The 21,353-nt window shown below is 46.8% G+C and overlaps 1 protein-coding gene across 1 annotated transcript in view; it reads left to right on the top strand.

Moving 5' to 3' along the window:
- The window catches only part of GYPC (glycophorin C (Gerbich blood group)), a 43,527-nt gene extending 39,079 nt beyond the window's left edge, over positions 1-4,448 (top strand). The window contains exons 2-3 of the mRNA XM_079925329.1: positions 1,657-1,707; positions 3,768-4,448. Coding sequence (XP_079781455.1) covers positions 1,657-1,707; positions 3,768-3,964 — 248 coding nt within the window. The 3' untranslated portion in view covers positions 3,965-4,448. The remainder of the gene's footprint in view (positions 1-1,656; positions 1,708-3,767) is intronic.
- The last annotated feature ends 16,905 nt before the right edge of the window (positions 4,449-21,353 follow it).

The raw sequence follows: 21,353 nt of genomic DNA, 5'->3' as shown, positions 1-21,353 counted from the left end.
ACTATTTGAGTTAAAACACATTAAGTGCTAAGAACAGTACCTGGCACATGGTAAGCAATTGCTAATTGTTTTTAAAAGAAGAAATAGCAGGGCTTCCCTGGTGGCGCAGTGGTTGAGAGTCCGCCTGCCAACGCAGGGGACATGCATTCGTGCCCCGGTCCAGGAAGATCCCACATGCTGCGGAGCAGCTAAGCCCGTGAGCCATGGCCTCTGAGCCTGCGCGTCCGGAGCTTGTGCTCCGCAACGGGAGAGGCCACAACAGTGAGAGGCCCGCGTACCGCAAAAAAAAAAAAAAAAAAAAAAGAAGAAGAAATAGCAGTACTTTCTAATCCTGGCTGCCTTGGACAAACTGACTTAAGAAAGGCTTGCTTTCACCTGGAAAATTCCTAACAGCAATCCTGGGTATTTGAGCTTCTACAACCATCCATGCCAGCTTAAGGAAGGGGCTATTCTTTCTTGCTGAAATGGGAGGTGCATAGTGATGGAGTAAGCTCTAGGACTCTGGCCTCTGCATGCATTCATTTACTGTGTGCATTTATCCCCTCGATCATGCATTCCGTAAATGTTTAGCGTACCTACTGTGTGCTAAGTACTAAGTCCCAGGCTGCACTTGACCACCCTGGATTGCAAAGTCCAGCATCCATTTGACCTTCTCCTGTCTGTACTTCCCTCCCCCTGCCCTGATACCTGCTCTGTCTCTTTGCTGACTTGAGGCCTTGTTTCCTCCTCTCCGCCACCTCTAGGCTCTGTGCTGGCCTCAGAGCCCCCAGCCTGGCTCTCCTCCTCCGGGTCTCAAGCCTGGAGCCCCCACTTCCCTCCACCACCAGCCAGCTTCTTATCAGAAAGAGGCATCTGGCAGCTGCGCTGGGGAGAATGACCTCATCACGCTATAATTAAAGTGATTATCTGAGCGGAAATGACTATTATGAAGCAGCCTTCTCTGTTTTAATACGTGGAGCCCTTGTAATGGGAACATGGGATTTCCATGTGAACACTGATATTTCCGTGCTCTAATAAATCCTTCCTCTCACACATATCCCAGAGGAGAGGTTCCTGCTCTCCTGGACATCATAGCCTTCTGGCTAGACCACTGAGCTTCTGAAAAACGCACATCAGTCTCTGAGCCTCAGTGTCCCACCTGTGAAATGGGTTAATAATACCATGTACCTGGTATACTAGATGGATATCAACTAAACCAACACCTGACATGTGTAGACACCCCACAGGTGGTCTGTTTTTACCATCATCATGAGAAAAGCTGAGGCCTGAAGAGGCAGGTGACACTGCACTAAACACAGTCGTGCCTGCCCTCACACCCCCACAGGTGTCTGGCGAGCACCTGCAGGTGCGGGCAGGGGTCTGGGTCAGGGATGCAGCAGAGGTCCCTCACATATGGCTGGCTCAGTCCTGGAGATGCCATAACGGCGTCTGATAGCCCTGGGAGTGACACAATGCTCTCCAGCAACGGTCAGCGGACATGGAGAGCCTGGGCCCGGCCCTGTGCGGCCCCGGCCAGAGGCCTGTCTGCGTGCCACGCAGTTTCCCATGCACGCTGGGCCACTGCACCTGTGAGCAGAGGGTGCAAGCTCGGCGGAGACACTGCAGGGCATGGGCAGCCGTCCTCTCTCACCTCAGACTCTTCTGTTCTGTCCACAGAGCCCGACCCCGGGATGGCCTCGAGGGAGATGGACATCGCCGTCATTGCAGGTACGCTGTCCGGGGGCCCCTCAAACAGCCAGGAGGGTCAGAGGAAACACTAAGGGCAGGACCTGCCATGGCCCTGCTTTCCTTCCCTCAAAGGTGGTTTGAAGGTGGACCGGGGGACTCTGGCTCTGTAAGAAAATGTCCAACACAGCATCCTGGTGGGTGAGGTGCCAAGGCATCTGCATCAGGGCCTGTCAGGACCCTAGATGCACAGGGAAGCGGGGCTGGAGGGAGAGCCGCTCTGGTGAGGGAGGGGTGGGGTTGGGGGCTGACCAGGGTTCCCTGACTTCTCTCCCGGCTCCCTCAACCCACACTGCTTCTTGTCGTAGGTCTCACGCCCCTGTCTCTCCATCCTAACCCTGCCCTAGGCTTGCTCTGAAGCCCATACTGGCCCCCACTGTTCACAGCTGTGACCCAAACTGTGTTTCAGGACAGACTAAGTCTGTGAGCTATAGCTTGCGGTGTCCTTCTGACCTTCACACTTCTCCCTAGCTCATTCCTAGCTCAGGGAACTTCACGTTTCGACATAAATAAATAAAAGCAGGCAATCACCCTGATGTTCTCCTACTCACTGAACGGCCGGACCTTCTTTTTCTCAGACAATGCCATTAACATCATGCAGAAGTGTCCCCTAAAGGCCGCGGGGAGCTGAGGAAATTGTCCCACAAAGCTGGGACTTGGGAACGGTTGTAACCTCTACATATTCTCCAAAGGCCCCTCCCCCAGTAAACCCACCTTCTAAGTCAAGGCAGAGGGTTTGTTCTGGGGTTTCAAAGCAAACACCTGCACTTGAACCTCCCCACGTGGGAGCACCACCCGTTAGTCCTACCCAAACTCTTTGGTCCTGCCCTCTCACGCCATCACTCCAAAGCCTGAGTGACCTCTTCCTTCTGACCAGCCCTCTAGCCACACCTCCCAGCCCCTCCTGCAGACCCCACCTCCCGGAGTACAGGGGAGCTGTGGGCTAAGGGGCACACACACCACACTTCTCCAGGGGCAGCCCTCGCCCCCGCCCGCTCCTGGCACTTTCCCGGTTTTCGCACTTCAATCCCATGCCCGGGAAACCCCTCAGCTGGGATTGTCCTGCTTCTAAAACTCAGTTATCAGATTTACAAAGTACAGCAGAAATGCTAAGGGATGGAGTGATTTGCTCTGCAGGGCCAGGAGAGTAAGGCAAAGGCGTCTTCTTAGAGGAGGTGGGAGAGGCTGGATTCTGAAGGCAGCATCCAAGTTTACCAGGAAGGCAAGGGGAGGGGAAAATATTTTCAGCAGAGAGAACATGTGCAAAGACATGGAAAATTGGTCAAATAAAAAGTGTTTGGAGAATCGTAAATCGGCCAGAGGGACTCCAGTAAGAAGAGTTTGAAAATGATTGCAAGTTCTAAATACTAAAGTGTTACAAAGGTTTAGAGAGGGCCATTCATTTGAAGATTGAAGGAGACCTTCGATTAAACATGAATGCTTCTTGGGAGGGAAAGATATCGAATTGTTAACTGCGGTGATTTCTGAGCCGAAGGATTAAGGACATGTTAACGTCCATTTGTGTTTCTCTGAATTTGCCAGGTTTTAAAAAAGGATTGTGTCTTTATAAAATAATTTTTCCACCTTTTTAATAGCTATATATAAAATACCTAATTCTTTGAATTAAACTTATCTCTAAAAAAAAAAAAAACAATCCCTGAAAGTTCCAAGTCCCATGAACCTATCAGTTTTAGGCAAACCCGCGAGCTGCGTTCCGTGGATGGCGCACTGAGGTCTGCCTCCCTCAGCAGACGGGGAGCGCCTCGGAGCAGGGTCAGTGCTGGGATAAGATTCCAGCCTCAGTCTGAGGATGCTGCCCAGAGGGAGAGGGGAGGTCAGGGGTAGCTTAGATGGGCACAGGGGAGGGGCACGTGCCCTGGGCAGGGCAAGAGAGAGGCAGGAAGGAGCCAGCCTGTCTGGGCTTGGTGTCTGGCCGGCAGCGTGTCGGTCCCAGCACAACCCTGTGGGTCCCGCCCGCGTCCTCCCCCATCCCAGCCCGCCTTCTCCCCCCGACACAGAGCCCTGTGCTTCCGCTCCTGCAGGCGTGATCGCGGCCGTGGCCTTCGTGCTGGTCTGCCTCCTCTTTCTCATGCTGCACTACATGTACCGGCACAAGGGCACGTACCACACCAACGAGGCCAAGGGCACGGAGTTTGCCGAGAGCGCCGACGCGGCCCTGCAGGACGACCCGTCCCTCCAGGACAACGGTGACAGCAGCAGAAAGGAGTACTTCATCTGAAGGACTTTACCAGGACTCACCTCCCGCCAACGCCTCCCCGTCCAGGAGAGAAAGCCCACCCCCCCACCTGCAGCACCAGGCAGCCCGCGAGCGCCCCCCGCACCCCAAGACTCGCACCTCGCCTGGGACACTGGGTGCCGCCCAGTGGGGGAGGGAGCGAAGGAGGAACCCAGCTGCAGAGGCCTCTCCCAGGGACCCAGGCAGGCTCTGCCAGAGGGAAGAGAGGGAGGAGGTCGGCTCCCCCTGGGCCGCGCACGTTGCCACCTGCGTGTGGGGCATGGAAGTCCTCGCTGGGTGTGAATGGGGCTGTGGGCCTAGGAGTGGGGAGCAAGGAGTGAGTCATCATCACGCCGACTGCGGATAAAGACATCAAACGTCAGCCCTTGACATCTGAGGGGAACAGCAGGTGCCGGAGCTCAAAGGCACCTTTGTCTCCCATGGATGCAGCTCTCAATGATTGGAAATAAATCTGAAACGTAATGGAGCATTCAGAGTCAAATGACGTGACTGTGATTGTTTAGGGAAAGATAAAGGCTGCCCAGGGCTTACCTGTTATCCATGCAGTTTTGTGTTCTCTGATTGACTCCGCCCGCTGATACTGGGACGGCCACTTCAGGCTCCACAGGGCGGTTGTCAGAGAACACAGTCTGTACAGATGGCTCCTGGCCCCCACCAGGGAGGGAGAGAGGGAGGGTCCAGTGACCAGCATGCGTCTTCCCCACCTGGGCACAGCTTCAGGAAACAGATGCACGAGTGCAGTGTCCCTCTAGAAATAGGTTGCCCCAGCCCCCAGGGCACTGGCTGAAGCATTGGTTCCTGAATGCCCGGCGTTAGAAAGAATAGACCTGCTAAAAATACGAGCGAACCCCATCGGAAAAGAGTTCCCAAGCCCAATTCTAACGTGCAGAGGAGGCTTCCCTACAGCAACAAGCAGTTCAACTCAATGCTGACACTGCCCTGGAGACAGAATCAGATTCCACAGGTAGAGGGCTCAGTCCGACAGGATCACCCTCACCACAGATGTCAGTGACAGACCCACCAGCTACAAACTGAGGTTCCAACGACCCCCTCCAGAGGTTCGATTGATTTGCTAGAAGGGCTTGCAGAACTCAGAAAAACCAGTTTGCTCACAGATTACCGATTTATTATCAAAAGTCATTGAACCCCAAACTGCAAACTATTACATATACAATGCGTCAACAACAAGGTCCTACTGTATAGCCCAGGGAACTATATTCAGTATCCTGCAATAAACCATAACATAAAAGCATACGAAAAAGCATGTGTGTGTAACTGAGGAAAAGAATATATGTGTGTAACTGAGTCACTTTGCTGTACAACAGAAATTAACACAACATTTTAAATCAACTATACTTCAATTAAAAATATATATATATGTAAGGTTATTAAAGGTTAGGAATCTACGACCATGTAAAGCAATAGTGTAGGGTGAGGTCCTGAACAGGGCCCCAGCACAGTGGCACAGAAGCATTCTGGCTCCCCCAACAAGAAGCTCTCTGAAAAAGGGCCAAAAGCCTGTCCTTTTGGGTTTTTATGGAGGCTTCATTACATAATCATAATTAACTAAATCACTGGTCAATGATGATTGACCATCAACCTCCAGCCCTACTCCTGCCTGGAAGTCAAGGGGGCGAGACTGAAAGTTACAAACCTCTAGTCAGGTGGTTGGTTCCCCTGACAACCAGCCCCCAACCTTAGGGGCTTCCAAAAATCACCTCATTCAAATAACAAAAGACACCTTTATCACTCTCAGCACTTAGGAAATTCCAAGGGTTTTGGAAGCTATGAGCCAGGAACAGTGTACAGAGACCAAATAAATATATATGAGAAATATATTTTGGTCATCTGAATGACGAAATATTTCTTATGAATCACAGCGTCACCCCATCCTTCCCATGCTAACATTAGTGATAATGGCTCCCAGAGGCTGGAGTGCAGACTGCAGGGCCCTGCTCCCTGGGCTTGGGCCCTGGCTCCCCCTATCCTGGTCCTGGAATCTTGGGCAACTCGCTTGACCTCCCTGGCCAACTCCCAGGGTTGATGGCAGGAACAAATGTGTCGTGTGCTCCGCACTAATTGTCTTCGGATGTCAATAACTGGTGTTGGATGTATAGTGGGTATGTTATCAGTCAATGAAATGTCGTCAGTGCGTCATATTTAAACACTTCCTCAGGAGCAACCGTGAGTTAAAGTGAACTTACTAACCATCCTCTTGCATAAGAGTCTTTCTAAGACTCCCAGCAGCTCAGTGATCCCTCACCTGGAGACCAGCAGTTCCAAGATTAAAGACTGCAGCCCAGGTGACCAGGAACTTCTCAGGGCTCAGGTTTCTTGAGGCGGAGCCATCTATACAAGGAGTCAGGAAAAAGGTCTCCTATGACTCTCCTTAGAGAACTAATGGGATCCAAGCTCAGGCAGGGATGGCTGCCAACTAAGGGAACCGGAAGTCGCAGGGAGAGAAGCAGAGGGAAGGAAAGAAGCAGAGATGGAAGAGACGTGTTCAGAAGCTGAGGCCTTTCCCTGGGGTGGGGGTGAGAGGACCAAGCTCGCTGGCCCTCCGCTTTCTCATCTATAACATAAAAGGTTTGGCTGTATCCGTGTCCCAAAATGCTATAGAACACCAGTTTGGCAAAGTGACGATAAACAGCCCAAACCAAAAGGGTGTTCCCTGTGCAAATAAGTTTGGAAAACGGCCTATTAAGGGAAGTTAAACTAATGCCAAGTCTCCTCAGCATCTCCGGTATCCCAGTGTGTGTATGGCAGGGCAGGGAGCGTCAGACAGCGCTACCGAAATGTATTTGGCCAAGACTCCATTTCTTCCCAGAATACCTGTTGCAAGCCGTGGGCTGAGAGTCCCCCACATTTAGGAAACACTAAATGACTTCTAACATTCCTTTCTGTTGTGACGTCACTTTAGGTTTTTGAGAATACGTGGGCACGTGGCCTCGTCTGCAAGGAGTTTGAACACAGATCACTGTCCAGTGGGCACAGAGGGAGCACCCAGAGCCCACACACAGAAGTGGTGCTGGAAACCCGGCCTCTGTACACCGGTGCCATGTCAAATCTCAGAGACAGAGTTCTGGGTGAGGTAGAAAAGAATAGCTGTATTGCTTTGCCAGGCAGAGGGGGACACAGAGGGCTCCTGCCCTCAAAAATTGTGTGCCCCAACCTGGGGGGGTGGCAGGATTTGGTGAGGAGTTTTCCAGCAATGGTTCAAGGCCAGGGTTGCTGATCAGGATCAGGGTGTGTGCAGGGCCTGCATTCCTTTAATCTGGCCTCAGGTGGTCTCCTGATGAGCTTCTGTGGTTCTCAAGGATATCAAACTGTGACCTTCTCTCTGGAATGAAGAATGCTTCATCAAGTTGTTAGCATCTTCCATTTGTTGGGGGTTTTAGTTCTGCAGAACAGCTCAAAGATATTGTTGTGTGTATCCCATGAGGCAGAACCAGGACCCTGCCCCAAGGCTGCACTGTTGTTTCTTGCCCGCTCCTCCCTTGTCTCTGCATCCCCTCCCTTCCCTGATTAGCAGCTGTTTGAAACTGCCCTTTGGAACTCAGGGAAGGTCATGGAGGCTGGAGTCTATTCCCTACCAACAAGAAATGGGGGACACAGAAAGGCTTCCATGCCCAGGAGCCCCACAGGGTCCTGCTCAGTTTCAGAAGTGCCTTCCTTTAAAAAGGCTCCAGGGAGAGGATGAGCCCCTGGGCCTCCCTGAGGGCTGGTACCTGTGTGGGAAGAGGAATACTGGTCACCCCTCCCTCCCTCCCTCCCTCCACAGCCCCAGGTCCGACTGTACTGACTGCAGTCTGAGAACTGGCCCACAGAAGCTGGGCTCCCTGGCACCTCACTTCTTCCCTCCCCTCCCCTCAGCCTCATCCCCCTGGCCTACCCAGTGTCCTGGAAAACTTTATGGAAGCACAGCCTGCTCCCCAGCCCACCGGGTCCCAGGCCCAGCCAGAATAAGATGCAGTGGTGATGGAACTGCACAGCTCAGATTGGGACTTACACCCACTGTCTTTTAATTGAAATCACACACCTGGTCTCAGGACTTAATGAAGCTCAGGTTCTTTATGTCTCATCACAGAAAGAATTCAGTGAGAGACAAAATGATAAGTAAGAAGTAGATTTATTTAGAGAGATATACATTCCGCATACAGAATGTGATTCATCTCAAAAGGCGAGAACAGCCTTGGAAGAAACACACTCCACAGACAGAGTGCAGTCTGTCTCAGAAGGCAAGAGGCCCCAAAATATGGGGGGGGGGTTAGTTTTTACGGGCTGGGTAATTTCATAGGCTAATGAGTGGGAGGAGTATTCCAACTATTTTGGAGAAGGGGCGGAGATTTTCAGGAACTGGGCCACCACCCACTTTTTGGCCTTTTATGGTCGGCATCAGAACTGTCATGGCTCCTGTGGGTGTGTCATTTAGATGCTGATGTATTACAATGAGCGTAAAATGAGTCTCAAGGTCCACTGGAAGTCAAATCTTCTGCCATCTTGGACCTAATTGGTTCTAACCAGTTTAGGTCGTGTCCTCAAGGGCTATGTCATTCTTTTAGAGGTTGTGCCCTGCCCCCTTCCCTCCTGTTTCAGTGACATGGAAGCTGCAAGGCCGGGTTGGCCAAGGAGGCTCAGTGCAGACGCCACCCAGGAGGGAGAGGTCACAGGCTGACTGCATAGGTGAGGCTGCCGTACCAAGGAGCAGAGCAGCTTAGTGAGCGCATGGACACGGACACGTGCACGCAGCAACCAGTACACACGGATGTGCAGATAAATAATGTTCCCACTGGGCAGGGAGAATGCTTGCTTTATCTCTGATCCATCCCCCAACAAGGCACTGGAGCTTCCATGCAGCGGGCCTGCAACAGATGGTAATCAGGACAAATAAGAACAAGTATGCACACCCCGAGTCTCCAAGGGCTGTTCAGGAAGAAGGAGGGAAGTGGAGGGGGAAGGAAGAGTGGGGGGATAGAAGGGGGGAGGGCTGGAAGAAGAGGGGACACTCTTATGTGAACCCCAGCTTCTTTGCACATGGTCCTCCGTCATCCTCACCATAACCTCACAGGAGGGCCGCCTCATCCTCCCTTTAGACCTGTAGAAGTGGAGTCTCAGAAAGCTGGAAGGACTTGCTGGAGGTCACACAGCTTCTAAAGGCCAAGGGAGCATCTGAACGCAGGCCTGTCTGGCCAGTAGACTGGGGAAGGGAGCCTCCTGCCCTCCACAGGCTGAGGTGAATCAGCGGGAGCTCTTCCTGGGAGCAGAGCAGGTGGCAGCAGGACTCAGGGATGCCACGGGGCCAGGGCACCCAGGCCGGCTCTCTGCCGTCCAGCAGGCCCAACCAGCCACGGCCTGGGCTCCCGTGCCAGCATCCCCATTCCCACTGAGGACTGGCCAAGGACAGAGGCAGCTCAGAGCCATGGGAGCTGGCCCTGGGCAGGACGATTAGCAAGACAGAGACAGTAAGTGTTTTCAGGTCCATCATACCTCACCCACACCTCAAGCATCCCCGAAGTTTGCCACCCAGGTCACTCTTATCAAGAGGAAAATGACCAACTAGATGACATCGTGTCATTCATACACGCCCTTATTGGGTGATCTGTGCTTTTAAAAAGTATTCAATTAAAAAATAAGCATATTTCATGATGACATTTCAGACCCAGAAACAGTTGGATCATATATGTCTGTATGTGTCAGAGTGTATAGCTGCAACCCACAAACAGGTACCTATCTAAGTGTGAGGGTGACACAGCTGAATATAACAGGCCCTGGCTCTAAGGGTGCGTGGCTTTGTGGAGGAGATAAGCCCATAAGTGTACATGGAAAAGTGTTACTGATGCTGTAAGAGAAATGATATAGACAATGTGGACACCAAGTGGGGAGGGGCCAGTTCCACTTGGGGGATGGCATGGACTTAGGAAAGGCTTCAGAGGGAAAGCAAGGCTTGAGTCAGTTGCACTGTAGACCAGAGATGGACCGTGGCCTTTGTCCCATGGGCAAAAAGGAGCCACTGAAGGAACAGGTCAGTCTCCATCATAAGGATGTGGCAACGCACCGTGGAAATGTACAAGGGTTCTAAGGGCATATCAAGGTCTGGATGCGGCCCAGGGTCCGAGATGTCCGTCACCCTGAGCACACCCTTCACTCCGGCTACGCTGTTGTTTAGTCTGAATTTCACATGACTCAACCCATCCTGCTGGGTGGGAAATGGATCTCATCCTCTCACCAGAAGAAAGGGCAGTAGGTCAGGGCTTCGAGCCAATCGTTATGTAAATATTAGAGGAGAACTTTTTCTGCCATGGAAGGAACTCATGATGATTTTATCTTGTTTACGTTCCTTTGGAGGAGAGGCTGCTCAACTGTTTGCCGTTCCTCTCTGAGTATTTTTTATCATCATGGCAACAGGGATGCTTTAAGGGACCAAGAGGATTTTAACTGGCCCAGGGCCACAATGAACCTACAGACGCTTTAATGTTTTCAGTGTAACAGCTCCACATGTTATGGAGAGAGAGTGGTTCTGGAATCAGAGAGAGTTGAACAAAAATCTCCCCTGTGACACAAACTAGCTCTGCGACCCAGGAAGAGTTACTTAACTTCTCTGTTTCAGTTCGAAAGAACAAAGTGAAGATAAACATATTTTAATTTTATAGTGTTTTAAATATAAAATTCAATATGGCAATAAGCTTGTCGGGAACGGTGAAGGGGCTGAGATTTTACCTGCTTTCGAGTTAACAGGTCATTCTGGAACACTTCCAGGGGTGTGGACAGAAGGCACAGGAGTCCTTGTTCAGAGACCGAGGGCTTCATCACTCATGGCACAACCGGGACATGAATACCAGCATCTTTTCATCAGTTCTCTTTGTCCCCAAATCCCACATGGCAATGTGAATGGTCCCAGATGGCTGCATGTCCACATGAGTGGGTTAAGTTCTGGAAGCAAGTGCTGGCTAGGAGAAGTTGAGTCCATTATAATGGGAAGTAAGCATGCCCACCCTCCGCTCTGGAGGGAAGCACTTTCTCCATCCTCCAAGACCACTTGTTCCACAAACATCCTTGCAAAGATGGTCCAGAACAAAGGACAGCCTGTGCCTCACTGACACGATGTGAGGAATGAGAGAGACCCATGGAGAACTGTCTCTCAACATGGTAAGCACTGCCTAACCCCGTGCCTGGGACTGAGGGTGCTCCGTAAACACCTGTGAATAAGTGTGCACATGCATGACCCCCTAGCAACGAGCTAAATAACCGCTGGACTGCTGCCTTCTCAGCAGCAAATCAGAAAGCAACTTCCGCTTCTTTTTCTTTCCCCCCCAAGCCGTGCTGCGTGGCTGGTGGGATCTTAGTTCCCCAACCAGGAATCAAACCCGGGTCACAGCAGTAAAAGCATGATGGAGTCCCAACCACCAGACCACCAGGGGATTCCCAGAAAGCATCTTCTGCTTCTTGAGACACATGAGGGAGTTTAGAGTAGAAGACGTTTCTGCCCCTCTTTGTTAGCGTATGAGGGAGATGGCTGTGGGTGTGATTGCTTTCGCTGCTTTGCTATCACAAATAGAGGCAGACACGGTGGGAAGTCTTAGTTCATGGGTGAATTCATGAATCCAGAGCCCTGGCAATGAACTTGGATGAAATTCGCCAGCTTCTATTTCTGAGGTCGTCCTGTGATGGAGAGGTCTCTCTTGCCAACATGCTAGATCTCCAAGGATGCTTAAGATATACAGACCTTCCCGTCTCTAACTTCGAGCCAAACAGTTCAGCCAACTCTTATTTTTCAACTAGCTGGAATTCTTCTTTTTCTCTCAAAAGGACTTAGGGAAGAGTTCTGCATTCACCCTGTCAAGAGAATGCACCCTGTGGGCCCCTTCGATGCCTCAGAGGCAAATACACTGTGATCTAGGGAAGGACCGTTTAGTCCACGGCCGTTGTTCATCAGATACTGTTTTCTAAGGGTGACAAGTGGAGATGTTAGGACAAAATGATGGTGAGCACCCAGACCCCACCATCCAGGGAGGGAAACCCCTTCATTCATTCCACAGATGTTCTCTGAGTTTATACTACGCTGCAGGTACGATGCCAGAGATTTTGAGGCTATCAGGACCCCACGGCTCTGGAGGACGCCCACCACCACAGGAAGCGTGTTGAATCGGCTCAAGCTGTGAAGGGCCCACAGGGGAAGGCTACCAAAAGAAATAGACCCACAGACCTAGAAAACAAATTTATGGTTACCAAAGGGGAAAGGGGGGATGGGATAAATTAGGAGTTTGGGATTAACATATACACACTACTATATATAAAATAGATAAACAACAAGGACCTACTGTATAGCACAGGGAACTATATTCAGTATCTTGTAATAACCTATAAGGGAAAAATATCTGAAAAAGAATACATATATATATATATATATATATATATATATATATATATATAACTAAATCACTTCGCTATACACTTGAAACTAACAAAACATTGTAAATCAACTATACTTCAATTAGAAAATAAAAGACCTGTGGGAGGTCAGAGAGGGATTCTTTTTTTTTTTTGGCTCACCACGCAGCTTGCGTGATCTTACTTCCCCGAAAGGGATCGAACCCATGCCCCCTGCAGTGGAAGCTCAGAGTCCTAACCACTGGACCACCAGGGAAGTCCTTGAGAGAAGGATTCTTGAAGGAGGACTTCTGAGCCTGCTTCTGAAGGAGTCAGCCAAATGCAGAGATGAAAGATACAGAGAAATAGAGGTGAGTTCCAGAAACTTCAAGTAAGCTGCTATTTTTGGAGGCTGAGGCATGTGTGGAAGTGACCAGGGATGAGGCTGGACCCGGAGACTGCAAAGAACCAGGTAATGAGGGGCCTGGCTGCCGTACTATGGAGTCTGGTTATTGCCCCAAAGGTGGTGGAAAGCCCTCGGAGGTACTTACGGGAGGGAACAGGGTGTGGATATGGTCTGGTTTGCAGAACACTTTGGTGGCCAATGTTGAGGTGAATGAGAGGTGTACTGTGAGGAGAAAGATGGCCTAGAAATTGTCGAGGCTTAAATAAGGAGAAGCACGTTATAACAGATCCCTCAGGATGGAAGCAAAATCCTCTTGGGACACAACTATGAATCTACCTGTCTCTGCATTGCTTTGTAGGTTGCAACGTGTACAGAACACTATGGACCCCAGAACAAAAATTCAAAAGATATGCATTGGGTTTATGGATGAAGACTCTTCATCCACCTTTGTCACTAAAATCTGCACAGAAAGAACCAAGGTCTTCAGCTTCCTAAAGACATGTTTGCAATTCCGTTGGGACAAAAGATACCTGGCTAGAACCCCAGAGGGGAAATAAAAACAAAGGATTCAGAAGGGCTACCTCTTAAAGCCTGTCTATACAGCATTGGAGATGCCCACAGAAGGCCTTTTACCCAATCTTTCGATCCCAAGGAAGTCAGAAATGCCATAATTCAAGTTTTATTCTTTAGGAAGAGACATTGCAAATCTCTCTGCCACACGTATCCTTTCTGGCATGGGGGAAACAGGGGAAAGCGAGGCTGTACACATCCCCTCTTCCCTGTGTGGGGGACTCAGGGCACCAGAGCCTGGAGGCAGGAGAGCAGCACAAGGTGATGAGGTATATTTGTGTGGTGGAGGGCACGGTGGAGACAAGAGGGCACAGAAGGGAGATGTCTCTCATTTCATTAATTTGCAAAGGCTCAGCTCTTACACCTTCTCAGTTCAGAACACCATCCTGGCCACATAGGACTAGGATACAGAAAAGAGGCTGTGCTTGAAGTCAGGCAAAATGACCGGACATGGTCCAGATAAGGTCACAGAAACCAATAGGTGTACTTATGTCCAACCTTCTAATTTCTCTGCTAGAAGAAAAAATGGGATCCTAGAGACACAAGAGGGGCAGGCTCCACCTATGTTGTAAATACCAGCACCTGGGCGGCCCTGGGCACCTGGGTGGTACTGGGCATCTAGGCGGCACTGGGTACTTGTGAAAGTCCTCCCACACCTGTGTCCCTGGCAGGCATTGCCAGTTGAGGATGACACTCTCCCACTGAAGCCAGACTGGGCTTCCCCACCCTGCCCCGCTCCCTACATCCAGCCATGGTCTGACAATGGAAGGGACCCGTTGGGTCTTTCAGTTGATTGTTACTAACTGAAGGAGAGGAGCTGGTTCCTGGGAGACGACATGGGGCAGATTCAGGAGGCTCCCCTTTTGGAGCCTTGATTTCCTCATTAGTTAAAAGGGGATGAAGAGTCCTACCATCCTTTCTTCATGAAACTGTTACAATGAGCCAGTGCCCTGGGACATGGAGATGCTCAGGATGAAGAGAAGGTCTTTTCACCCCTGTCAACAGCCTGTTGAAATGTGCCATCACAAAGTTATTTTTGGTTGCTTATACAGAGGGATTTTCCCCCTACAGACAAGTTTGATTAAAAAAAAAAAAAAACAAGCTGGAGAGTTTAAACAGCCAAGCTGAGTTGGAATTCTTGGTAGCTAACAGCAGCTACCCCCCAGGGAAGGAGAAGTAAGCTCTCTAACTTGTTTATTCTACCCCCTACTAATCACCTGCCATTAAAAAATGACTGTAAGAGGGAAAAAAAAATGGGCAGCTGCATTACTAATCAAATATATATATATATATATATATATATATAAAATATACACATACGTTTACATATATATGCATATATATCACATTTTATCGTTTTAATTAAGACAGAGATTACCTAAAAGAAGCTTACCCAAAGCCACTAAGCATCCAATGGGCACACGCTGGTGAGTGCAGACCTGCCCATCACTTCTCTGGCAATGCCTTTGGCAGTGCACCAAGAATCTTGTAAACGTTCACATTCTTTGTCCCAGAAACTCTACCTCTAAAAGTCTGTTCTGAGAAAATGCCTTTAAATACAGGCCAAGATTTCAGTTTGAAAAGGCCCATAATAGTTCTATTTACAGTAAGGAAAAAAATAGAACAGTTTAAGTGTTTATCATTAGGGGAATGTTAAGATAATTATGAGGCAGACTTGCAATTAGATATTCTGCAGTGATGATATGGTGTTGCAGAGAATGTTTAATAAGTTGGGGAAATGTTCGTGATGTGACATTACGTGAAAAACATTAAAATACACAACATACCCAGTGCAAACACAAGCACACTAAAAAGGCACAGAAAAGATGGGAAAACTCACCTGCACATTAACAGTAATTGCTCGGGGTTAAGACCAATGAGAGAAGTTTCCAAAGGACTCAAGGAAGCTCTTCTGAGACACCTCTCCCTTTGGAATGTGGATCTTCCCTGTGACCTCTTGTCTCTTTGCCCTCAGGATGGACCCCTCCACTTGCTGTCTACCTGCTGTCAAAGGGGTCACATGCAGTACTTCAAGGCCCATATGGTCCCTGGGAGTCTGCACACCAGGCATCTCCCTCCATCCCGGAGCTCTGCAAGGACCTCGGCTTCTGAAGCAGAGCTTCTTCACAAACAGGAATAAGTAGGAATCACTGTTTTTGGATATTTCCCTCCTATCACATAAACTTTCTAAGTCTTCTACCAAAAATATATAATCAGAAAAAAAAGCAGCATAAGCTAAATGAACTTCATCCAAGAAGCGGCATTTTCATAGATGCAGAGTATTTTACAGCCCACCCCTCCCGCTGAGTCCTCCCTGTGTGAATCCCCCCAGTGAAGATTGTCTACCCAGGAGGGGTCTTTAGAACCAAGCAGAGAAACGGTACATGAGTATCACCCAAACTATAATCAAGACCAGGCGAAAGTGATCTAGTCCTCGGTGGGGAGGCCGAGAGAGATGGGATAAAGGCTTGTCTGATACAACACAATGCACTGAAGGTGAGTGACGACATACCTACATACTAGGTATTACCTATTCACTCACTGAATGCTCACAACGATCCTTTGAGGTAAGTGTTATTATTTTCTCTCCACTTTATGGATGAGGAAACTGAGACAGAGACACATGAGGAACCTCATCCAGATTGCATAGCATAAGGTGGCAGAGCCAGGATTGGAACCCAGGCTGCAGCCCATGCACTGCATGGTCTTTTAGAAACTGATGATCTGATATGGAAGAGCTCCAGTGAGTTTCTGGGAAGCTGAGGTTTGTGGGCTTGCAGGAGAATTGCTCTAAGAGTACCCAGAGACCTTCCCTGTCTAACATGAGGTGAGTGAGCTCATCTGCACCCCAAGGCAGCCACGTCAGCCTTCCTATCTGCTGAGCTGGCTTCCTATCTGCTGAGCTGGTATTTATTCTGACTGATGTAAGTGCCTTCCCAAGTAAACTCTCAGAGGCCAGGCAAGTACATTCTCAGATACCATAAGACATCTTTTCCTTTACAGGTTCCCTGCTTTCCCAGGGGTGTTTGTATGGGAGGAGGCAAAGGAGGAGGGGAAGGCACTGCCTTCCAGAAACATCCTACCTAGATGCAGACACTCTGTTCTCAGGGTAGTGGGAAACCCTGAGGGATGGTGTTGCCCAGGAGGCAAGTCAGAGATCTTTGTTCATTGGCCTTGGCAAAGCAGGACCTGTGGGGCTCTGAGAGGGCAGAGTGCCACCTGCCACCATGGTAGGAGTAACAGAGCATGTGCAGAGAACCTCCTATGTGCCTGGCCCTGTGTGTGCACTGGGTCTACAGAGACGAAGGTCTGCTCTCAAGCAGATCACACAGACAGAGACATTGATAGAAAGGAACGCCAAAGCAACACATATTGCTAAATAGAGAGAGGGGACCACAGGATGTTTCCTTACGTGTCCAGCGGGATGAGGAGGAGAAAATAGAAGGAAAGGGAAAGAAATTGTGGTGTGGGCAGAAAGGAAGAGAGGGGTTAGTCAAGTAAAGCTTCTTGGAGGAAGAATTCTGCTTGTCAGTCTGAAAAGGTAAGTAGGAATTACTGAGTTACTGGTTAATTGAATTAAGAAAAAGAAATTTCAGATAGAGACGGGTGAGTAGACATAAATGGGTCTGGCATGCCCAGGGTCCTGGAGAATGCAAGGAGAAACCTCACTAATAGCCTTGAATATCAAGCTATGAAGGGTGCTTTTCACTCTGCCACCAATGGGACTTGCTTGAGAATTCTGAGCAGGGACGGGCCTAATCTGATTTGGGGGGATGGACTAGATAGAATCATCCCCCTCCTCAGGCCAAAGTGATGGAAATCCCCACCACTTTATAAAGTCTCTAACTGAGAAGAATACACTATCTCTGGAAAAGGAGTTAACAGCATGCAAATACCTTCCCTGGGTATATCACCTTATCTCCCTGGGTAATTCCTTAACACTCACCTACTAATACTTTAGCTCCCACCAACACAAAAACACCTATAGCACATGAGCCTGCATCCCTTTCTCAGATTAGGTGACAAGGAAAATCCTGGCCCCAAGCTCACAAAGCATAGGAAAGGTCATTTATTTTATTTTATTTTATTTTTTATTTATTTATTTTAGATGTTGGGGGTAGGAGTTTATTAATTTATTTATTTATTTTTGGCTGTGTTGGGTCTTCGTTTCTGTGCAAGGGCTTTCTCCAGTTGCAGCAAGCAGGGGCCACTCTTCATCGCGGTGCACGGGCCTCTCACTATCGCAGCCTCTTGTTGCCGAGCACAGGTTCCAGACGCGCAGGCTCAGTGGTTGTGGCTCACGGGCCTAGTTGCTCTGCAGCATGTGGGATCCTCCCAGACCAGGGCTCGAACTCATGTCCCCTGCATTAGCAGGCAGATTCTCAACCACTGTGCCACCAGGGAAGCCCCTTATTTTATTTTTAATATCATTTTTATATGCTTTTAGATAGATAATTTTAGAAGTAATGCTCCAGTTGAGATGGTACAATTTCCCTCTTTAGATGCATAAACTATTCTAAACATATGGTAATAAGAGATAAAGCACAGAAGGGAGAAAGCAAGGAAAACATTTCTGTGGCGTCAGAAAAAAATCAGAGATTCAGAGAGGGACTGGCTTGTTTGCTAGGAAATAGCTCTGGCTGGGTAAGAGAAAGTAAAGGTATTCACCTGGGAAGGGAGACCCATAGTTCAGAAAGCAAGACCTTTGGAGAACACCGGCCCTCTGAGCACCATGAAGCACGAGCAAAATTAAGTTCACATTTTGACATATCCTAGCAAAGCCACAGAAAAATCAGAGAAAAGAGAGATTGCCTCCAAAGGGATAACAACTGGGCTAGTGGTTGACTTCTTAACAGCAGCAAAGCAAGTCAGAAGGCAATGAATTATCTACAATGTGCTGAGCAAAAATTATCCAGGAAGTGACAAATAGAAACAAAAAGATAGAAAGAGAAGTCAAGAGACAAAAGATAACTGGAGGATTGAGTAAGGAGAGCTAATGTACATTTCATCAGATTTCTAAAAGGGGAGAAGAGAAATGGAAAGAGGCAATAGGTAGGTGGGAATTTTCCAGAATCAGTAAAAGACACCGATCTTCAGAGTACAGGAATACCAAAGATTCCCAAGGAGGATAAATACAAAGAACCCACACCTAGGCACATTGTAGTCAAATTGCTAACAGCGAAGACAATCAGAAGCAATGAGAGAGAAAACATAGATTAAATTTAAAAGTATGAAGAATTTGACAAAAAAAAAACCCTCCTCAACAAAAAAAAGAAGGAAACCATTTGAAAAAAGAAATAATATTTTAAATGAGAAAGAGAAAACTGTCAACCTGGAGTTACATACTTATCAAAACTATCTTTCAAGAATATAAAGAAAGAAAGACATTTTCAGACAAACAGGAAACTTTCACTAAAGGAAATTTTAAAATACATCAGGAAGAGGAAAGAATCCAAATGGGAAGTGTAAGATGCAAGATGAAATGATAAGCAAAAAATGTGGTAAATATATAAGTAAATCTAAACAAAAGCTAAATTTACAAAACAATAATAATAATCTCTTATGTGCTTAGAAGTAGAGTAAAACTGAAATAATGGACATCAACACCATATTTAGAAAGGAGAGTTAAAATTAAAATATACTTGGGTTTTGTATTGTTTAGGAAAATGACAATAATATTAATTAAATTTTGATTTTGGTAAGTTAAACACAAATAGTAGTAAAATAACAGAAAAAAATGTATAAATTCTACATTAGAGGCAAAAATGAAGTGAGAAAAGTATTCAATCAATTCAAAAGAAAGCAAGAAAAATAAACATAGAGAAGATCAGACAGAAAGTACAAAGTAGGTTATTGGAAACCAATTCAATTGTATCAGAAATATAGGGATTTCCCTGGTGGTCCAGTGGTTAGGACTGCTGAGGGCACAGATTCGATCCTTGGTCAGGGTACTAAGATCCCACAAGCCACATGGTCAAAAATTAAAAAAAAACACAACCCTATATCAGAACTACAATAAATGTAATTTATTACATTCTCCATTTAAAAGAACATATTATCAAAATAGAAAAGTAAATAGATGTTGTTTACAAGAAATAAGTCTAAAACATATTGACACAGAGAGGATAAAACAGTAAAAAATAAATCATGCAAATATTGATTCCCCCCAAAACCACTACAGCACTTATAAACTTGAATGCATATGAAAATATAGTTTTAAAATATATAAAGCAATAATAGAACTGCAAGGAGAAATAGACAAATCCAGAATTATTGGGTTGGCCAAAATGTTCATTCTTACAGAAAAAAACAAATGAACTTTTTGGCTAACCCAGTATTTTAGGAGATATTGACACACTGTTCTGGGAATAACAAGATTAAATAAGCAACAAAATTTTTCATAAAACAGAGATATAAAAGATTTGAAAAACACACCAATCTTGATATAACAGAGATTAGATAGAAGATGATAAATATAGATGATAGATAGATAGATAGATAAGAGATAGATAGACAGATAGATGGATAGTTATAGGTAACTAGGTAGGTAGGTGGAGGGAGATGATAGATAGTTGACAGGTAGATAATCAATTAATATTCATAGCATTCAACAGTTGAGAAATGCACATTTTCTTCAAGTGCACATGGTATATTTACAAAAATTGTCCACATATTAAGACAAAAAAAGAGAGAGAGAAAAGTCTCAACTGCTTTTAAATGATTGGTATCCTGGTATCTTACAAACTACATTCTCTGGCCACAATGTAATTAAGTTAGAAATCAATAACAAACATGTAAATTTAACAGCATACTTTTGAATAACACCTGTCAAATAAGAAATCATATGAATATTAGAAAACATTTAAAACTGAAAGATAATAAAAGGCTATATATCAAAATGTAATGAAATGTTAATTTGACATAGAGATAAAATAGTAAATATTAATATTAGGAACAAGAAAGTGTAATTTAATGAACCGAGCACCAGACTTGAAAGAACAATAAAATATACCCAAAGAGGGTGGAAAGAAGAGTATACAAAGGCAAAAGCAAAAATTAATGAAAAATAAGCACATACAATAGAGAGAAAAATAATGTCAAAAACTGGTTCTTTTGAAAAGGTCAATTTTAAAACTTCAGGCAAAAGTAATCAAGAAACACATGAGAAAAGGCATGAATAAGTAATTTAGGAGTAAAATAGAAAACATAACTTTAAATGCTGCAGATATTAAAAAGGCAATACAAGGACATTATGAGCAACATTATACCAATAAAGTTAAAAATGTATATGAAATGTGCAAAATCTTAAAAATGTAACTTACCAATACCAAGGAAAAAGGGAAAACAGAAAATCTGAGTGGTCTTATAACCATTATAGAAACTGAACCAACAGTTAAAACCTTCCCACAGAGAGACCACCAGAGCTATACCAAGTATCCAAGAGATACACAATCCTAAATTTATTGACTCTTCCAGAGAAAAGGCAGTAGACTCATTTTATGAGGCTGGTGTAAACCAGATACCAGAATCCAACCACAGAAGTATATGAAAATTAAATTACAGACAATCTTTTTTTCGTGAATGTAGATATAAGAAATTCTTAAAGGGCTTCCCTCGTGGCGCAGTGGTTGAGAATCCGCCTGCTAATGCAGGGGACACGGGTTCGAGCCCTGGTCTGGGAGGATCCCACATGCCGTGGAGCAGCTAGACCCATGAGCCACAACTACTGAGCCTGCGCGTCTGGAGCCTGTGCTCCGCAACAAGAGAGGCCGCGAAAGTGAGAGGCCCACACACCGCGATGAAGAGTGGCCCCCGCTTACGGCAACTAGAGAAAGCCCTCACACAGAAACGAAGACCCAATACAGCCAAAGATAAAAATAAAATAAAAATAAATAAATAAGAAGACCCCAAGATCACTATTAAAGAAAAAAAAAGAAATTCCTAAACACATATTAGCAAACTAAATTCAGCAAAACATATGAAAGCTTATCTATCTTGACCACATTGAGTTTATTCTAGGAGTGTGAG

This window comes from Stenella coeruleoalba, assembly GCF_951394435.1.
Source record: "Stenella coeruleoalba genome assembly, chromosome: 6".
In the NCBI taxonomy this organism is placed as follows: domain Eukaryota; kingdom Metazoa; phylum Chordata; class Mammalia; order Artiodactyla; family Delphinidae; genus Stenella; species Stenella coeruleoalba.
This window is presented reverse-complemented; position numbering and strand designations above follow the sequence as displayed.